The sequence below is a fragment of the Petaurus breviceps genome, unplaced genomic scaffold (assembly GCF_028583685.1).
Source record: "Petaurus breviceps papuanus isolate PSGF00001 unplaced genomic scaffold, PetGlider_PUasm1.0 90994, whole genome shotgun sequence".
In the NCBI taxonomy this organism is placed as follows: domain Eukaryota; kingdom Metazoa; phylum Chordata; class Mammalia; order Diprotodontia; family Petauridae; genus Petaurus; species Petaurus breviceps.
The window spans coordinates 3027467-3046483 of NW_027187393.1; the positions used below are offsets into that span (position 1 = coordinate 3027467).

A 19017-nucleotide genomic window follows, 5' to 3' on the forward strand; every position below is an offset into this window, starting at 1 on the left:
TGAGTTCCATGAGGGCAGGAAGACTCACATCTCCACTAGGACTTAAGCCAACATACCACCCTCGGAGAAAGTGGGGATAGTGGCAAGAGTTCTGGATTTGGAATCAGAAAGAAACCCAGATTTGAGTACTGATTCTAATGCTTAATAGCCTTGAGAGAGATCTTGGGGAAGTCACATGTCCTCTCTGAGTTTCAGTTTCTTCATCTATAAAATGGGGATAGAGAGAAGCTTTCCATAGCATATAGAGGGATGGCCTTGGAGTAAGATGATCTGGTTGTGTAACCTTGGATAAATAACAGGTAACTCTCTAAGAAGGTCAATTATAGAACATTGACCATGTGTTTGGTAAAGGCTATTTCCTCAGCAAAAGATCCTTACACCAATAAAATTACAAGTCAGTTCCCTACCTTCCCCTCTTTGCAATATGATGGTGCTGAATTGAGCTGAAATTGTTTTTATAAGGACAGACTGTAGGGATGAAGTAAACCACAGCTGGTGAGGGTGGGGCTGGGAGATATAAAAGTCAGAAAGAGCATTAAGAGGACCCCTCCCGGCCAACTCCCTCACCTCATCACAGGGTGCAATGCGGCCAATCATGTCCTTCAGGTGGCCAACCATCTTCTCTTCCTGAAAGTCATAGGGGAACGTTTCTGTCCACTCTGCCAACAGCTGCAGGAGCTTGGGACCAAATTTTCGGACCCGGGCCTAAAACATAAACACGAGGGGGTAAATAGGAATCAAGACCTCCCTCCTGTGCAAGGAAACAGGCCATGGCTGTTTGTTTCACATCCTTCTTCCACTTCTCCCCAAGCCCCCAGCCCCAGACCCCCATGAAAATGACTTTGAAAGAAGGTGCCTCTGTGAATGCTGGGTTACAAGTAGTTCCCATGGGTTCCTAGCAAAGAGGCCAGATGTTCCTGTGGGTGAGAGCACCTATTGCTGTTTCTCTGCCTTATTCCTGTCTAAAGGGAAGTCCTCTGTGGTGGGAGAAGTTGGAAGGATTCAAACCTTGGGTATCTGAAGCAGGTCCTCCAATCCTTGTGCACTAGACAAAGGCAATCTGGGAACGGGATCATTATGCACAGGGACCCCTGAGCCTGGGCAGGTGGTGTTCCCTGGGCTCACTGGAGACACAGGCTGGGAAAGGAGGCTGGGCCAGTGCCAGGAAGAAAGGAAGCAGAAGCTGGGCCTAAGAGTTTGCACAAAGCCAGGGAGGCCACAATTTCACTGGATTCCAAACAAATGTCCAGGCACTGAAGACCTCCCTGGGCTCAGGAACATCGGAAGAGAGAACAAGTGGTCATTCTCACGTCCCTCCTGATAGTCCCCAAACCATAGCCAGGACACCCCAAGGCTGGAGGTGGGGCAAGTAAGGATGATGATTGATTGATATGACCAAAGAACTGGGGCTTAACAAATGCTTTATATCCATTATGTGATTTCATCTCTGTAACAGTTAACTACTGGTCTTGAAACCAGGAAAACCTGGGTTTGAATCCCAACTTGAATGCCTAGTTTCTTTGTGACCCCAAACAAGTAATTTAACCTTTCTCAGCCTCTATTTCATCTGTAAAATGGAGGAAATATCTAAATGGCACAGGTCTTCTGTAAAGAACAAGTGAATGTATAAAGCATCTTGCAAACTTTAGAATACAATAGAAACATTAATTTTGTTTCTCTACTCACCCCCCACCTGTCCAGACCTGTGAGGTCATTGGCCTAGGGAACTCCCAGTATGGAAACTCCTTCCACACTGACAAGGCAAATGACTTGACCAGTATCACAAAGCCACTATATGGCAGAGGCAGGGCTTACATCCAGCTCTTTCTGACTACAAAGCTGTCTTTCCATTGTGCCATACTGCCTTTCATCACCATCATTATTGTTGTTACCATTACTATCTCCATTTTATGAATGAGGAACCTGAGATACTACAAGGTTTAAGTGACTTACCCAAGGTCACACAGCTAGTGTTAGAGCCAGGCTTCAAACCTAGTTCTTCTGATTTCAATACAGGGCTCCTGGCATTTCAGCACCAGTCAATGTGCCCCCTGCTCTACAGGCCTGTGATAACACATGAGTGAGCAGAAGGGAGCACTGGCCCACATCATGCTGTTGCTGGTGTTGGTCATGGTGTGTTCTGGTCTCACCTACTATTTAAAAGGCTATTTAAGCCCTTTAATTAGGTCCTTGGAGAACCAAAGTGACCTTTTCAAAGCCAGGCCAGGGCTTCACAGGAGATGCAACAGCAGGCAGGGAAACACGTGTCTAGATTGTTTTCAGCACCTTGGAAATGAGATTCATTCAAACCAAACGGTTGTGACTTCAGCTTCCACACATATCAAGAATTAAAGGGACAAGGGCAAATACTCTTGTGATCAAATGCTTAGGATCAATTATAAAATTACAGAATCTCAGTTAAGAGGAACCTCAGAGGTCATTGAATCTGGCCTATTTCTGAGCAGAATTTTTTTAAAAAGCCTAACTTTATAAGGATGAGGGAGGCATGGCTGGGCAGCAGTTTGTATGAAAAAAAAATCTGAGGGTTTTAGTGGACTGCAGGCTCAAAAAACTGTGTGATGGGGGAACCAAAATGTGGTTCTCATTGAGAGAAAGATCCTCTGAGTGTAGGAAAGTGATAGTTATCCTGTACTCTGTCTCATTGCATCAGGAGACCTGTGTCCAGTTCTGGGGGATAACAGATTTAAAAGAACACTGATAGCATTCAGAAAAGGGCAGCCAGGAGGTAAAGGGCCTTGGCTCTATGTTATATTAGAATCATCTGAAGGAAGTGGGGACATTTAGGCTGGAGAGAGGAAGTCTCAGAGTAGACTTGATAATGGTCCTTCAAGAAGGTGGCAGGCCATTAATGAAAGAGCCATTAGCCTGTTTCTGCATGGCCCTAGAAGGCAGAGCCAGGAGCAGAGGGCCGAAGTGACCAAAAGGAACAATAGAAGTGTGGTGTTAGCGGTAAAAATGAGCCCTGCCCCAATTGGAGTGGGATGCTTGGGGAAGCTGCAGGCTCCCCGTGGCTGGAGGTCTGGCTTCAAGGCACAGCTCAAGCCTTCCTGGGGGTGTTGTTGAGAAGGTTTTTAAGAAAGTAGGAACTGGACAAGAGAGCTAAGGAGATCCCTTCAAGCTAAAACATTCTAGGATTCTGTGATTCCCAACAAGTAGCCACCCAGTTTAAAAGTATTCGTTGTCTTCTGACATACAGCTTATTCTACTTTAGTATAGCTTGGGAAATTCTTCCTTTGATTGAAACGGTATCTGTTTCTCTGGACCTCTGATTCACTGTTCCTAGTCTAGCCTTTTGGGGTCAGGTGGAGTGAGCCTATATCTCACCCTGATGGAAACCAGCTTGGAGAGGAAGGAGGGGGAAGGGAGCATTAGCCAGCCACTCTGGGCCAGGAGAGCCCCCTCCTCAGGAACTAAAGCACCTGGAGCCAGGAGGAAGAATCCCCTGCTGGTTTTTGTGGACTTAACTAGAGGGCCCTTCGGTCCCATCCAGTGTCCTGGTTCTGAGAATTTTAATCCATCCTACTTGAAAGAGAGAATAAATTAGAGGCATCCTGCTGCTCTAACTCATGTGTAGTAAAGGCCCCCATCCTAGCCTCAAGGGCCTCCGGAGTTTGCCCAGGCTAGCCCCCAAACCAGCTTACCTTGTCCAGCACGGGTTCATCCAGCCTCTGCTGTTCAATGCATTGGTGACAGACTCGGGCCAAGAGCTCATGGGGCTCGATGAAGAGTCTGGAGCTCAGCAGAAAGGTAAAGATGTAGGCTTTCTGGGGAGGGTCAGAAAGGCACAGTCACAGGCAGGCCACTCACTTGGGAAGGGGAAGATTTATTTTCTACCTTTACTTCTCCCTTCTCTTGATTCCCCTTATTTCTTCAGCTCTGCTCCCTTCTGCCAATAGAAGACCAGAGTGAGGGATGCCTAGATTCTCCTCCATCTACCCCACCATGGTCGAGTTGGCCAAGACACTCTACTTCTTGCTTTTTCTTCCCTACAAAGCTAAGCACCACACCCCCACAGGATTCCCACAATGCAGTGCAGGGGAGAGAGCACCAGTCTGGTAACGAGATGACCTGGATTCTCCTCTGAGTTCTTCTACTGATTCACTCTGTGACCCAAGATAAGCACTGAATTTGATGTTAGAGGAGCTGGGTTCAAATTTTGACTTTGCCACTTACTACCTGTATAACCAGAAAAAGGTAATTTAACCATCTTGGACATTAGTTTTTTCATCTTTAAAATGAAGAGGGTAGACTAATCAGGGCTTCTTAAACTTTTTCCACTCGACCTCTTTTCATGTTTCTGAAGCATTGCTTGGCCCAGGGGCATGCACGGTGCAAAGGGCACATGTTTTGTGTTTAGAACCAAGGCTGCAGTGAAGTTGATACAACATGGGAAAATGCTGCCAGAAACACCTTAGATTCATTACTCGTTTGATTTTTAACTAATTTTTTTTATCATTGTGTGATCAAAAAACCAGTGTTGCCAAAATTTTTGTGACCCCCTATGGGGTCATGACCCACAGTTCAAGAAGCACTGGACTAGATAACCTGAGGTCCTTTCCAGCTCTTCATCTCTGCCTTGGCTGCCCTAGAATCCTTCAAGTCTTAGCTAAAATCCTACTTCACGTAGGAGGCATTTCCTGGTTCCCTCAGCTGCTAGTACCTTCCCCTGCCAGATCACCTCCACTCTACTGAGTTTGTATCTATCATGTATTTACATATTGTCCCCTCTCCTGTTATAACATGAGGTCCTATGAGGGCAGAGACTATTCTGATACTTCTTTGCATGCCCAGCACTTAGCATAGAGCCCAGCACATAGTAAATGCTAAGTAAACACATTTTGGTTGACTGAATTTATGATACTTCCCCCTCTAAGGTCCCTCAGTTTCCTCATCTACAAAATGGAGATACCAATATATGTTCTAGCTACATCACAGAGAGACCACTCTTTTCTAAAGAGCCAAGGGATGCAAAAATATTTTCATTCATAAGATCTTATGGGCAGAACACTGCCCAGATGTGCCTGTTTGGCCCAAGTGAGAATTTTCAAGCACTATGCTGGGTGGTTTTAGAGTCTAGACTACAGAGCTAGGTAGGTTTTCCTAGTCCTTCTTGTTTATTATTAAAATGGGCTGATTTTTATTTTTTACTGAGATTTCTTGCCCTAGTCTCCAAACCCTCACTTTCCCTCCTACTTGGAGAGGATGATCCTATAGCTACTGGTTTAGGTGACACCCCCGAACAGACTCTAGGATTAGAATGAGTTTGCACACACTTATTTTCCATTGATGAAACTGCTGGGGGAAAGCTGATGTAGAAACTCCAGAAGCACCCCAAATGTCACCGTCTACACTGTCTACTGTGTCCTCTGCAGCTTTACATTGACTAAAAGCACAGGCTCAGAGACATGGGGTTGGAAGGGACCTTGGACACCATTATGTATGACCTCCTCTTTTTACAGATGAGGAGACTGAAGCAAGAGAAGTTAAGTGATTCACCCAAGGCCACAAAGCTAGCAAGTGGCCAGGAAGGATTTGAACCTGGGCCTTCCTGTTTCCAAGTCCTAGACGTTATTCACTGTCATGCTACCTGCCATGGCTAACCCTCTTTGCTGTAACTTCAGCCCCCATGTTCATTCAAAAGGTAAGACAGATATGAGTATAGAATTCATTAACTTTAGATTTGTAATGGACCCAAGAGAGCCATCTAATCCAACACTTTTAATCCTTAGATGAGAACAAGAGAAGTTAAGGGACTTGCATGAGGCCCCACAGGGGGCCATTTACTATTTTCCCAAGCATATCACTTTACTGGGCATCTAGGTGGCTCAATGGTTAGCGTGCCAGGCCTGGAGTCAGGAAAATTCATATTCCTGAATTGAAATATGGCCTCAGATACTTATTAGCTGTGTGATCCTGGGCAAGTCATTTAACCCTGTTTGCCTCAGTTTCCTCATCTGTAAAATGAGCTGGAGAAGGAAATGGCAAAACACTCCTGTATCTTTGCCGAGAAAAACCCCAAAGAGGGTCGTGAAGAGTCAGATATGAATAAAACAACACTTTACTTGGCATAGTGGATTGGGTGCCTGATTGGAGTCAGGAACATCCAATTTCAGCTTCTGCCTCTGATACTAACTAGTTGTGTGATATTGGTCAAGTTACTTAACCGCTCTGAGCCTCAGTCTACTCATTTGCCTAAAATGAGATAATTTATGTTAATTATATGTAATTAATTACATATTAATTATAATGAACTTATATTAAGTACTTTCTAACTGTAAAGTACTATATAAATATAATTTATCATTATTAATTATAGTTATTCCCAGGGAAACAATGAGTGGTTAATGGTGATCTTTTTGAATCAGCTAGTTCACTGGTATTAAATCTCAACACACACATATACTTGTGCATGTACTCCCCCCCCCCAACACACACACCTTCTAGATAAGCATAATAGTTACAAGAATGAAGTTAACTTGGGGCTTATCCAGGCCCTGATGCCTTTTCTGATGCTTTATTACCTGTGTGATCCAGAGCAAATCACTTAACCTCCTTGGGACTCAGTTTCCTTGTCTGTAAAAAGAGGGGATCGGACTACTTGTTTGAGTTCCTTTCCAGCTCTAAACATAAGATGTTGGATCCTATTATCCAGGTGTCCAATATACAATACTCAAGGGTTCGCTGCCCTAGGAAGTAAATGCTCCCTTTTTGTTGCACAAAAAAAGCAGTCCCCACCATGTGCCACAGTTGAGGAGCCTGTGTGGCACTCCCTACCTCTCCTTCCATACTCTAACTCTGGTACAGTCATTGCAAAATCTTTTTCCCACTTCCTCACATGCCAGGTCTCGGTGCATACACATGTGCCTGTCATCACACTTCCTGCCCAGCTGAGCACTCACTTCTGGGTAGTAGTCTGTGGTAGGGATGAGGTGCTGGATCAAAGCATCGAGCGACGCTGAGCTCAGGTTTCCATCCTGAAAGATCAGTCCTCCTTGCTCCCCAGATGAATGAAGGTGGGGGCTGAAGCCACAGGGAGTCACCATGCTTGTGGTACTTAGCGTCTGGGGCATACCTTCCTGAAACGCCAAGGGAGATGCGTGATGCGTTAGAAGGTGGGCTCTGAGACAACAGCAGCATCAACAAGAAAAACTCAAATCGATAAAGCATTTTAAGGTTTGTGCCATGGACAGAGTGCTGGGCCTGAGTTCAAATTTGACCTCAGACACTAACCATGTGATCCTGGTCAAGCCACTTACCCTATTTGCCTCAGTTTCCTCATCTGTAAAACAAGTTGGAGAAGGAAATGGCAAACCACTCCCATATCTTTGCCAAGAAAACCCCAAATGGGATTACAAAGAGTCAGACATGACTGAAGAATGACAAGCAAAAGCATAACACACATATGATTTAACTTGATCTTCAAACAACCCTGTGATGTAGGTGCTATTATTATGCCCATTTTATAGATGAGGAAATTGAGGTTGAAAGGAGTTAAATGACTCATCAAAGGTCACACATCTCATAAGCACCTGAGCAAAGATTCACACTCGGATCTTTGCAGCTGCAACTGCATTCACTTGGTTTGTTATACCACGCTACTTTCCATAGGGCAGTAGTAGCCCAAAACATATTTGAAGGGGAGAAGATGAACAGGTAGTTTGGGAAGCTGCTAGGCTATTATTATCTCACACAGTACCTGTTTTCAGTTTTGAATCTATTCTTGCAAACACAGATCTACGATTAACCACAGGTCCATTTCCCATACAGTAACTGCAAAGGAAAACATTAAGGAAATAAGACAGAATGAGTGTGCTCATGGGAACTCATCTGATGATTTGTTTTGTCTTTTAAATAGTATTTTATTTTTTCCAATTACATGTAAAACAATTTTTAACATTCATTTTTAAATAAAATTTTGAATTTCAAATTTTTTTCCCTTCTCTCCTTCTCTTACTTCCTCCCTAAGACAGTAAGAAATTTGATGTGTTTCCTGACGATTTTAAATATTGCCCCAAGAAAGAAGCTGCTGGGAATGCTTCCTTGCCCTGACACAACCTAGTTAGGTGGAAAGTTTCATATGTGGAAAGTTTCATACCTGTCTTCTCCAACTAGTCCAACCCATACTGATCTTGACCTTGGTTGAACTCTACCTTCTCTGTTCTGATCATGTCCCCCTCCCCCTCTGCTCAAAATCCTTCCATCCCTTCCCACCCTGCTCAACACACACACAGAGTTTAACAATCCAAATTCTTCTGCTTGGCATTCATGATCATCCACATTCTACCTACCTAAGGCCAATCTTCTGTCCTCACCGCCCCCCCATCCCATGCACTAGCCAGTGAAAACTGCCTGCCATTCATATATAATAGCCTGTGATTTAGCTCTCCATTTTATTTACCAGACCCTTCCCCAACAAATGAAAAAGAAGTGGCTCTCAACCTCAAGTTCTATGCCCAAGGACATCTTTCTGTCTATTTCTTTCTTTCTTTCTCTCTATATTTCATTTTCTTTTCTTCCTTCCTTCCTCCCTTCCCCCCTCCCTCCCTTCCTTCCCTCTAACTCTAACACAGGCTCTAGCACAAATAAATATCTACTCTACAATGAATCACATTCCCCACGGCAGGGTTCCTCAGCAGGTCGATCACCATTGATCAATCCATTGGAAGCAATACCTAGATGATCTCTCTAAACTGACCACAGCCACTTTGGTCCCTCCCCAGAGCTTAAGAGGTCCAGGTCACTCCCTTCCCTTCCCTGCACCAAGGGTTGGTACCATTAGGCCCTTGAGGACAGGGACTGCATTCGTTTTTGTCTCTGTATCCTCTAGTGCCCAGCGCAGTATCTAGCACACAGTAGGAGCTTAACTGGATCCTCTGCTGTTGGAAAGAATTTCTCACCTTCCCTTACCCATTTCTCCACTACATTAGATCTCCCCTTCCTTTGAAGCCCCCAGAGAACACTCTGTACCTCTCTTGCCACAGTTTGACTTGTATTTGTGACCATGCCTTAACCCTCACACACACACACACACACACACACACACACACACTCTCTCTCTCTCTCTCTCTCTCTCACTCACTCACACACACTCACACTCACTCACATACCTCTCCATTTAGACTAAGGGACAGAGCCAAGGTCTCATGCATCTCTCTCCCCCAAAGCAACCAGGATAGGGCCCTGCACAGCTGGGGCGCCTCCATGACTACTGAACAAATAGAAAAATGGAGTGAGCAAAAGAAAAGGTTGGTGATGGTTCCCGCAAATGATGATCGAGAATCCTTCTTCACATACTTAAAGACTCACATTTGGTCATTTTTTGCACCAGGGCACATTCGAATTCCTTCCCCATTCACTGCTTGGTTGTCATCTTTGGGAGGATTATCTCCATGGTAACAAGATGTGAGGCCGAGGGCTAGAAGGAACAAGCAGGAAGGGGTGGTGGTCCTTTATTTCCTAGGCAGCATCCGAGCCGCCCCTGAATACAGCAATTACTCACTATGGGGACCCCATTGGTGAGTGCATCTGCACAATTTGGATTGGATGCCAGCACGGGCTCTTGTTAAGAGTCATACTCTTGGTGTAACTCTTAATTAAACACCATTATCAAAAATTCCACCCGCATCCCTCAGCAGTGAGTTTTTTCCCCATAAGTAAGGAGAGAGGGTTGGTTTGGTTTTTTTGGGGGGGGAGGGGGGAAATAAATGTCTGAAAAATACAAAGGATAGCCATCCCTGAACTAAGCCAGTTTTAACACAGAATGGGTAGTTGCCCGTTGCTATTTCCTAGACTGAAGATGACATGAAAACAACATCTCATCTCCTCCGTGGGCAGCCAACCTATAGCACCTTTAAAACTCTTCCAAGGAAGACAGAGCCTTCTCATTGCTGAGATCTGCCCTTCAGGATGCTCTGCCCTGAAAGCCAAGGACTTTACCAGGGTGCTGACCATGCCTGTGCACAGGAAAGTGATCCAGGAGGGAGGGGTGGATTAGCTGGCTCCTGCTGTCTTTCAGTCCCCACCTAGAAACAGCAAAGGCAAACAAGAATCCTACTTCGAGGATTGGGCTTTGGAGAGGTCAGACACCCCGCCTCTAACATGCTTAGGGTCATGCCAAGAGAACATTCAGCTGAAGAGGAAGGGATACAGAGTGGAGAAGATGCAGAAAGCGCCCAGTGGCTGGCTCTCAGGCAGAATTGGGGAAATGTTGTTTTCCTAACAAAAGCCAGTGGGGTACAGCAACATCCGGTTGTTGCAGTCATAATAATAAACATGACTCAGTTCAGGGAAGGTTCATTCATCACCTCTGAGATCTCTTTCTCCAGCCCCAATCTTTTTGCTCAGCTCCAGTCCCAGTCCTTCTGGATGTCCCAATCAATCCATGAGCAATTATTAAGTATTTACTTATGTGATAGGCACTATTTTAAGTGCTGGGGATACAAAGAACAAGCCAAAACAGTCTCTGACCTTAAGAGGCCTACATTCTCATGGGGGACTCCTGCCTCTGAGGGGTGACCAATAGCAGGGGCCCAAGATGGAGGCCAACAGTTATTAGCATTTCTTCAAACTTCATGAGGAGTGGCCTTTGGATGACACCAAGTACGCTATAGTTTTGGGAGCTCAGTGGGTGGCACAGGTCTTTTGGGAGAGTAAGAACACACAGATTGAGAAGCCTGAGACCTGTGACCAGAGAGAGATGTATAGGACTCCATGCAATCTATTTCAAACACAAGTATCCTTGTCCTGAAGACACAGGCTTCAGTGGACAGAGTGGAGATTGTACTAGCTACAAAGACAATCAAAGAATTGATGAAAAGGAATAAAGATTTTCTAGAAATGCGACACCAAAAGTTCTGATGAAACTAAGTTTTGGCTCCTGTCCCTTGTGTTCCCTATACACATAAATTCAAAGTCTTGTAAATTATCAAGACTAAAACTGTCACTCCTTCCCAAAGGGAACACACACACACACACACACACACACACACACACACACACACACTAATGGAGGAAACAATATGTACATAAATAGGTCTGTACAAAATATATAGAGAATAGATGTAATATCGCCTTAAATGGAGAGGTACCTATAAAAAGATTTTTCAGAGACCTTTTGTTTTTATATCACAGTATTTTTCAGATACTTGCCACTCTTCAATAGCACACACCCATCTTTCCCATAACAAAGAAAAATTATTGAACAAAACCAAAACAGTGGATATTTCTGATATTATACTCCTTTCTGCATCTGTGGTCCCCTACCTATCTACCAAAAGAAGGGAGGCCCCACGGATAGTTTAACCATAAAAAAATCCAGACGGGAGATAATAAGGATCTGAATTTGAGTGAGTGGCCATTTTTTTTATGTGAAGCAGAGGAGATAGATATGAAATTGTGAAAGTGAAATTTGTGGAGTTAAAGCAAATACTGCCCCACTTTTGAGAATCATCTTGAGAACCCCAATGGGCCAATTGTTCTAAACCTACCTTGATTATCTCCTGGAAAGCTTTGATGGGCCAACTGTTCTAAGCCTACTGTAGGAAGCTTAGACCTATTTTCCCTTTTCAGGGGTGGGGGTTGGGAGGTGGGGCTCCTGACAATCTCAAGCTGATGGCTCAGAAATCAAGCAGCTCTCTGGAGCCTCAATGAAGGAACAGCAGCACATCTGCCCCAAGCAGGTCAGGTTGCCAAAAACTGCTCTGCTTACAATAAGCCTTTTTTTTTGATAATGCAGCCTGTTTGAAAGCCTGTAACATGTGCCAGGGTTTTATACCCGTTCATATGCCATCCTTGGCATGGTGATCCATCACAAGCATTGGGATGAGAGCAAATCTCCATACACCTGGCAGGGCATAGATCCAGGGAGAAATAACACATCTGGTTCCACACACCAAGGGATAGAGAGCCCAGATACCCCCAGGGGACCAGGAAGAGCAGTGGGTATATGTCCATCACCACCCGTCACCTGATATGGTGCCAAACTGAGCCAGGGTCCAAGAGGCAGGAGGCGCCAGCCCTGCATGGTGCAGACAGGTGCTGCTGCTGCAAGTGATGAGTGAGAAACTCTGTTGCAGCAGCAATCGCAGCAGCTGCAGGAAGGCATCTGCAAACCTTGGGGGCTGTTTCCAGAAAACTGACTTTTTAAAATAGTTGATTTTTAGAGGGACCTGAGAGTCAACAGACTGAGCTTCCATTAAAGCACAGAAGCATAGATTTAAAGCTGGACATGGCCTTAGAGGTCATTGAGCCCAACCCTCTCTTTTTACAGATAAGAAAACTAAGGCCCAGACAGGTTACATGACTTACTTAGGATCACAAAGCCACTAAGTGTCTAAGGCAGACTTTGAACCCAGTTTTTCTCAACTCCAAATCCAGTGCTCTGTGCCTCTGTCAATGAATTGTTACAGGACTTGAGCATTCAAACATGGAGACAATAATCCCCATTCTGGCTCCTTCACAGGGAACAGTGTGAGGCTCAAAGGAGTGCACAGACCAAGAGATGTTTTGCAAACAGAATAGCAATAAATAGGGAATAATGGCAAAATTATAGCTAGGTGGCGCCATAGTGCACAGAGCTCCAGACCTGGACTCAGGAAGACTCCCTTCTCTTCTTGAGTTAAAAATTTGACCTCAGATACTTATCAGCTGTGTGACCCTAGGCAGGTCACTTTACCCTGTTTGCCTCAGTTTCCTCATCTGTAAAATGAGCTGGAGAAGGAAATGGCAAACCATTCCAGTATCTTTGCCTACAAAGTCTCAAATGGAGTCATGAAGAGTAGGAAACGACTGAAATTATGACTCAACAACAATAGCAACGTTTTTATAGTTTTGTACTTCAACATCTTCAAAGTGCTTTACAAGCATTACTTCATTTGCTACTCTCAACTCTGGATGATAAGTTAAATAAAGTTAAATAAGTTAAATAAAGATCCATTTAAAATATACAGATATAGAAACCGAGGCTCAGAAAAGTTATTCAGCTTACTTGAGGCCACACAGCCCACATGTGAGGTGGGATTCAAACCCATCTCCCTCACTCCAAGTCTGTCACTTTAATCATGAAGGTGTCATTCTCTCCCCAGCTACATCTGGGGACTGTAAAGGCAGCATAACTAACTGTGGTCCCTCTTGAACACTGGCTCATCATTCTGATTTCCTGGCATCTGACGGCCTCCTATCAGGAGGTACTCAGAAACACCAATGTTGACATGTGGGTCACAGTATGTGAAAATGCAACCCAGAACCCTCTTTTAGCATAAACACCTCTACTTCTGGGCTCCACTTTCTTCCTCAGGCCCTCCTGGAAGATAGGCCCAACCTTGACGTTTGAATATTACGTGATTTCCTGTGATGCAGTAGACTTTCCCAGAGTCTCTTGCTCTGGGAAGCGAGTTATTCACACTGATGGCCACTTTGTGCTGGGGAGAAGAAATTATGGTACAGGGGAGAGGGTGCTAGAGCCGAGGGCAGGACACCTTGTTTCCAGGCCCAGCCAGCTCTGCCAGACACTTGCTGTATGACCTTGGGAAAGTCACTTTACACCTCATGCTCATATAACATGTTAAGATTTGCAAAGAACTTTCCTCACAATCACCTCAGTGCAAGTTTCACCATCTCCCTTGCACAGGTAAATAAGCAGGCTCAGTGGGTATGACTTGCCCAAAGTTACACAGCTAACATGTTAGAGCTAGGGTTTGAATACAGATCACTTGACCCTAAGTCCAGCATTCTTTCCACTACACCAGTCTTCCTTCCACCTGGAGAGGGATCTAGAAAAGATCCTTTTCTGAGCCTCTATTTCCTCATCTACTCAATGAACTTCTGACTTCTAAGGACCCCATATGTCAGTGGTATTCTCATTGAATCCCATCACATTAGGTTTCTTTAAAGACTAAAACATATCCGACCTCAAAAACTTGACATTTACTAGCTGTGTGACCTTGGCAAATCACTTAACCCCAATTGCCTTGCTGTCCTCCCTCCAAAAAAAAAACCCAAAAGCAAAAAAACCCTGAGATCTGCTAAAGTTGCTAGCTTCAATGAATTCCTTGTTCAAGTCCATTGAAAAGCAGCATGAAATAGTAGATGGACCACTGAACTTGAGGTTGGGAAGACCAATTTAAAGCCCATCTTAGATGTTTACTAGCTTTGTGACCCTGGGTAAATTACTGAACCTCTCTGGGCTTAAGTTTCCTTATCTTTAAAATGAGGGGGGTTGGATTTGGATGGCCTCTGAGGTCCTGTCCAACACTAAATCTAGGCTCTAAAGGAATGAGTGATCCTGGATCTACAGAATTTTTGTGTTGGGAGAGGGGTGAGGATGGGGAAAGCTAGGCTGCAGGACAACATTGATGTAAAGGTCTTCTGATGGGAGGAGGAAAAAGACAGAGGAAGAGGAGAGGGGAGGAGAAAGAAGAGTATGGAGGATGGAAAAATGGATGGAAGAGGAGAAGGATGAGAGGGAAGAGAATGGAAAAGAAGGATGGAAGAGGGTGAAAAGATGGATAGAGAAAGAAGAAGAGAGTGGAAAGGATGGATGGAGAATGAAGGAGGAAGAGGAGAGGAGGAGGAAGATAGAGGAAGAGGATGAGATGGAAGCTCGGGAATGAGGAGCAGCTGGGGGTGGCTAGGTGGCACAGTGAATAGGTGGCACAGTGAATAGAGGTCCTGGAGTCAGGAGGACCTGAGTTCAAATTTGACCTCAGACACAACACAAAACTAGCCAAGTGACCTTGGGCAAGTCACTTAACCCCAAATTGCCCTGTCTTTTCCCCCCCAAAAAAGCAAAAAAAAAAAAAAAAAAAAAAAGAACGAGGAGCAGCTGTCCTTGAGCTGTGACTTTGCTGAAGAGCACAGAACGGTGTTTTTTTAGCAGGAGGAGCCCCAGGCTAGTCTCCCCTCCCTGCATTCCTGTGCCCCCATCCTGTTCCCCAATTGGGGAAACCAGCATTTGTCATCTGAGCTATGTGCGTACCATGGAAACATCTCAACCCTGTTAGTTTTTCTAGGTAGCTGGGGCTGTAGATTAGGGTTGAGTGACTAGGAGGGAAGAGATGAGGAAGAAGGGAGGGGCACAGAAAGACCCCATGCAGCAAGATTCTGAATTTGCCCAAGTCGTTTTTGCAGAGCTGGATTTGTATGATCATTGTTTAAGCCCACTGGGTACCCCACCGTGGGGCAGTGGGAATGGCTAGGTACCTGAGGATAAACCTCGTAGAACCGATAATTGCTCTTTCTTTCTTTCGCTTTGTACTTTATTCTGAGTGTGATCGTTGTTGTCTTTGTAGTTTTAGATTTTAAAATAAAATAGAAAGAGGGTTTAAAAAAAAAAGCAAATGTCTTTGGGGCTGACATAAGTGTTACCACATCAAGATTCTGTGTCTTAACAAACCAAATGTTAGCACCCCAGACACATTAAACCTCCACCTCAGACTGTGCAATGGGGGCAATCCATTTGAAAGCCTGAGGGCCTAGAGGAAGTAGGGAACCCTCCCCCAGCACAAAACCTCCTCCCTCTGCCTGGAAGTAATCTGAGAGTTCAGAGGGGGAGAGATTTGCTTCAGTGAATCACACAGGAAAATAAAGGCAGAGCCTGGGCTCCTGGAATCCAGGGCTCCATGCACTGCCACACAACCCATCATTAGAAGGGGTGCTAGAAGACATATGTTTATCCCAGCTGGCCTGAGTAATGGCCTGGGACCCAGAAAGGACACTGGCAAATTCCAAGTCTGCTCTGCGGGCCTCGAGCCCAGTGTCTCAAAGTATCTCCAGTCCCATTCAATTAATTATATAAAAATTTATATAATGCTTTAAGGCTGCCAAAGCACTTTACAAATATTTCAGTTTATCCTCTCACAACAACCTTGGGGGGAGGTGCTTTTATTATCCCCTTTTACAGAACTCTGAGGTTCAGTGACTTGCCTAGTGTCTCACAGCTAGTTAAGTATCTGAGGCAAGATTTGAGCTCAGGTCTACTTGACTCCAGGTCTGGCCCTTTTATTGCAACCCTGAATGGATTTGAAAATTTCCTGGGAACATAGGATTAGAGATTTAGAGCTGGAAGGGGTCTTATAGGTCACAGAATCCAAGATCCTCATTTCACAGAGATGTTGAATAATTTGCCCAGGGTCACATAGCTAATGGAGTTTGAACCTATGTCTTCCTGATTATAAGATCATTGACCTAGTCACTCCTCCATGATGACTTTAAACTGACAGACCACACTGAATGTAACCTTGGAGGCTCCCCAGTACTTTTCTCTGCTACACCCCTACATGGACCCTCAGCTCCAGCCAGATCAGCCTCCTCCCACTGAACAATGTCCCTCCAATCCTCCTTAGGCAGGCCTCCCTTATGATCCCTACTCTTCCTCCCAGGCTTAACTTAATCTTGCTTCCACCACAGCCCATTTTCTGACCACCCCAGCCCCTAGAACCCTCTCCCTTCCTTAAAGCTATTTCTTCATTTACCAGGGGGTTAGCATGTACTCCTTTAAACTGTTCAATTAAAAAAAATATTTTATCAATACTTAAAAAAAACCACTATGTACTTAAAAAAACACTATATAAACAACTATAACTTGCCAATGACTTCCTCCTATTCCCCAATAGAACCCCTCTTGCCATAAAGTACAGTTAAAAACTGAACCAACACATTTAACAAAATGTATGGTTCATTATGCATCTATCTATAGGCCCCCACCTCTTTGCCCTCAGGAGGGAGGTCCACCCTGGAGTCAGTCTTCAGAAGTGAAGAGTGTTCAGTAGACTGATCTCTATTTCATATCTTTCAATACTGCTCCTATGAGATCGATGATGATGACCGCATAAATTGTTTTCTTCGTTCTGCTCCCTTTGTGATGCATCACACAAGTCTTACCCACAAACTTCTATTTTATGTGACTGTCTTGTCTCACCTCCTATAGTCCCCTAAAGGTGAGGGGCCCAGTCCCCTGATCTCCTGATATCAGTAGGATTCATTGGCCTGAGAAAATTACTATCTATCCATTTGATATTTACTTATTTGTGTACATATTATTTCACCCTCATAGAATATAAGCTCCTAGAGGGCAGGAGCTGCTTTGTTTTGTCTTTGTACCTCCAGAATTTTAACAGAGTGCCCAGTCCTCAACAGGTATTTAATAAGTAAAAGGAATTAATGGAAGTCATCTATTCCCTGACCCTCCTATCTCAGTGACCAGAACTGAGCCCTGTACATAGTAAGTACTTAAGAAGATTGGTTACTTGACTGATCAGTTTTAGGGTTCTTAGGCCATAAGCTTCTTTTAATTTATATAGGATGTCCCAAAAGTTTTAGTGCAGAAACAGCCCTGTTAATTAAACTGCTAAAATTCTGGGGATAGAAAGACAAAACAAAATACCCCCTGCCCTCTAGGAGGTTTAATAGCTTTATAGCTTCTATTATATAGTATTCTATTCTAAGATATAATATAGTCTGTTTAAGCTTTAATAGCTTAAAACTGCACTAAGACTTTTGGGACAGCCCGTATTTATGCTTTAATTCACTAAACTACTGAGGGATGAAGTTCACCCAAAATTAAGCTGAAAAGGAGCTAATTAATAAGGATTAAAACCACAATTTCTTTTTTCTGTTTTCATTTATTGCTGGTAGGAGGAACAGAGGAAAAAGCTGATGGGAAAGTAGGAAATGAAAGTGGGCCCTGAATGAGTGTTATTCAGGTGAAGGGAGAAGCCACAAGTGGGGGCTGGGAGGTACTTTCTTCCTAATAGGCACCAGGGCTGGACACAGCTTGCTAGCACCTCTCAGCCTTTAAAGCTTTAAGACATTCCTACCATGGGCTTCCAAGTTGGAGAGTACAGAGAACTCAACATGCCCATCCTGGGAATGATGTCTAACAATCTGATTGAACACTGAGCTCCCCCCAAATAGAGAATATAGTGATACTGGACAGGATAAAGGTCACGGGATCACAGGAGGTTTAGCGTTCCAAGGAACAACCTTCGGGCTCAGCTACCAGGAGTTCTTAACCTGGGGTCTGTGAACTTTTTTTTTTAATGTTAATCTCTGGCTTTCTTTTCTTTTCTTTCTTTTTGGTTCCAAATTCTCTCCCTCCCTTCACTGTGGTGGATAATTAATAATAACTGAGGAAACAATCGGAGCTACACAATTTAACAGGCATGATAAATGGGTCAATAAACTCTTCAGTCAGTCCAAAGACCCTGAATACATAGTGAGACAGATTTTTATGTATTAAAAAACAATTAATCAAATAAGATCAATTAATTAAAAGAAAACAATGAACCAGAATACAAAATTAGGTAATCTGATTTCTAATTGGAGAAAAAATTAGGGACTTTCCAAGTTGGGAAGGAGAGAGTGAACAGGTGCAATTTCCTGAATTCAAATAAAGAGGTGTCCCATTCTTCCCTTCTCCAAGTGGCTGTATTCAATCAAAGGAACATAGAAACAATAACTGATTGACCAGCATGGGGCTAGTTTTCAGATAAGACATATGAGTCACTTGAGATGCATAATTATGAGAAAACTCTTTGTATCAATCTTCAGATCTGACTAGGTTTCTGGTCAGCATAACCTAGGTCCTTAGATAAGGGTCTCTAAGCAACAGGTAGAGATGGTCCAGCTTTCCAGTCACAGAAGGCTAGGTTCAAACAATGCAATAAAGTTTTCTCATAATTCCCATAATTGAATAAAATTTTCTCATAAACAGAAATTGTACTAGACCCACAACTGAATGAAAAAGAACTGAGCTAGATTCAGAATTGAGTCACTAGATAGATTTAGTGTGGTTTGCTCAATTTCCACATGGCCCTACCCCCATCCATTGAGAAGGCAAGAAGTATGAACCCCATTATACATGCAAAACATATCCACAGTATCCAAGTTTCAAAAAGGAAGGAAGGAAGGAAGGAAGGAAGGAAGGAAGGAAGGAAGGAAGGAAGGAAGGAAAGAAGGAAGGAAGGAAGGGAGGGAAGGAAGGAATGGTAAAATATTTCT

General features: G+C 44.0%; 1 protein-coding gene across 3 annotated transcripts in view; it reads right to left on the bottom strand.

The window, feature by feature from the left end:
• RASGEF1C (RasGEF domain family member 1C) overlaps positions 1–19017 on the bottom strand; it is a 207829-nt gene that overhangs the window by 82022 nt on the left and 106790 nt on the right. For all 3 annotated transcript variants that reach the window (XM_069077816.1, XM_069077817.1, XM_069077815.1), the window contains 3 exons: positions 6921–7097; positions 3663–3785; positions 568–705 (listed from right to left, as the gene is read on the bottom strand). In XM_069077816.1, coding sequence (XP_068933917.1) covers positions 568–705; positions 3663–3785; positions 6921–7091 — 432 coding nt within the window. In that variant the 5' untranslated portion in view covers positions 7092–7097. The remainder of the gene's footprint in view (positions 1–567; positions 706–3662; positions 3786–6920; positions 7098–19017) is intronic.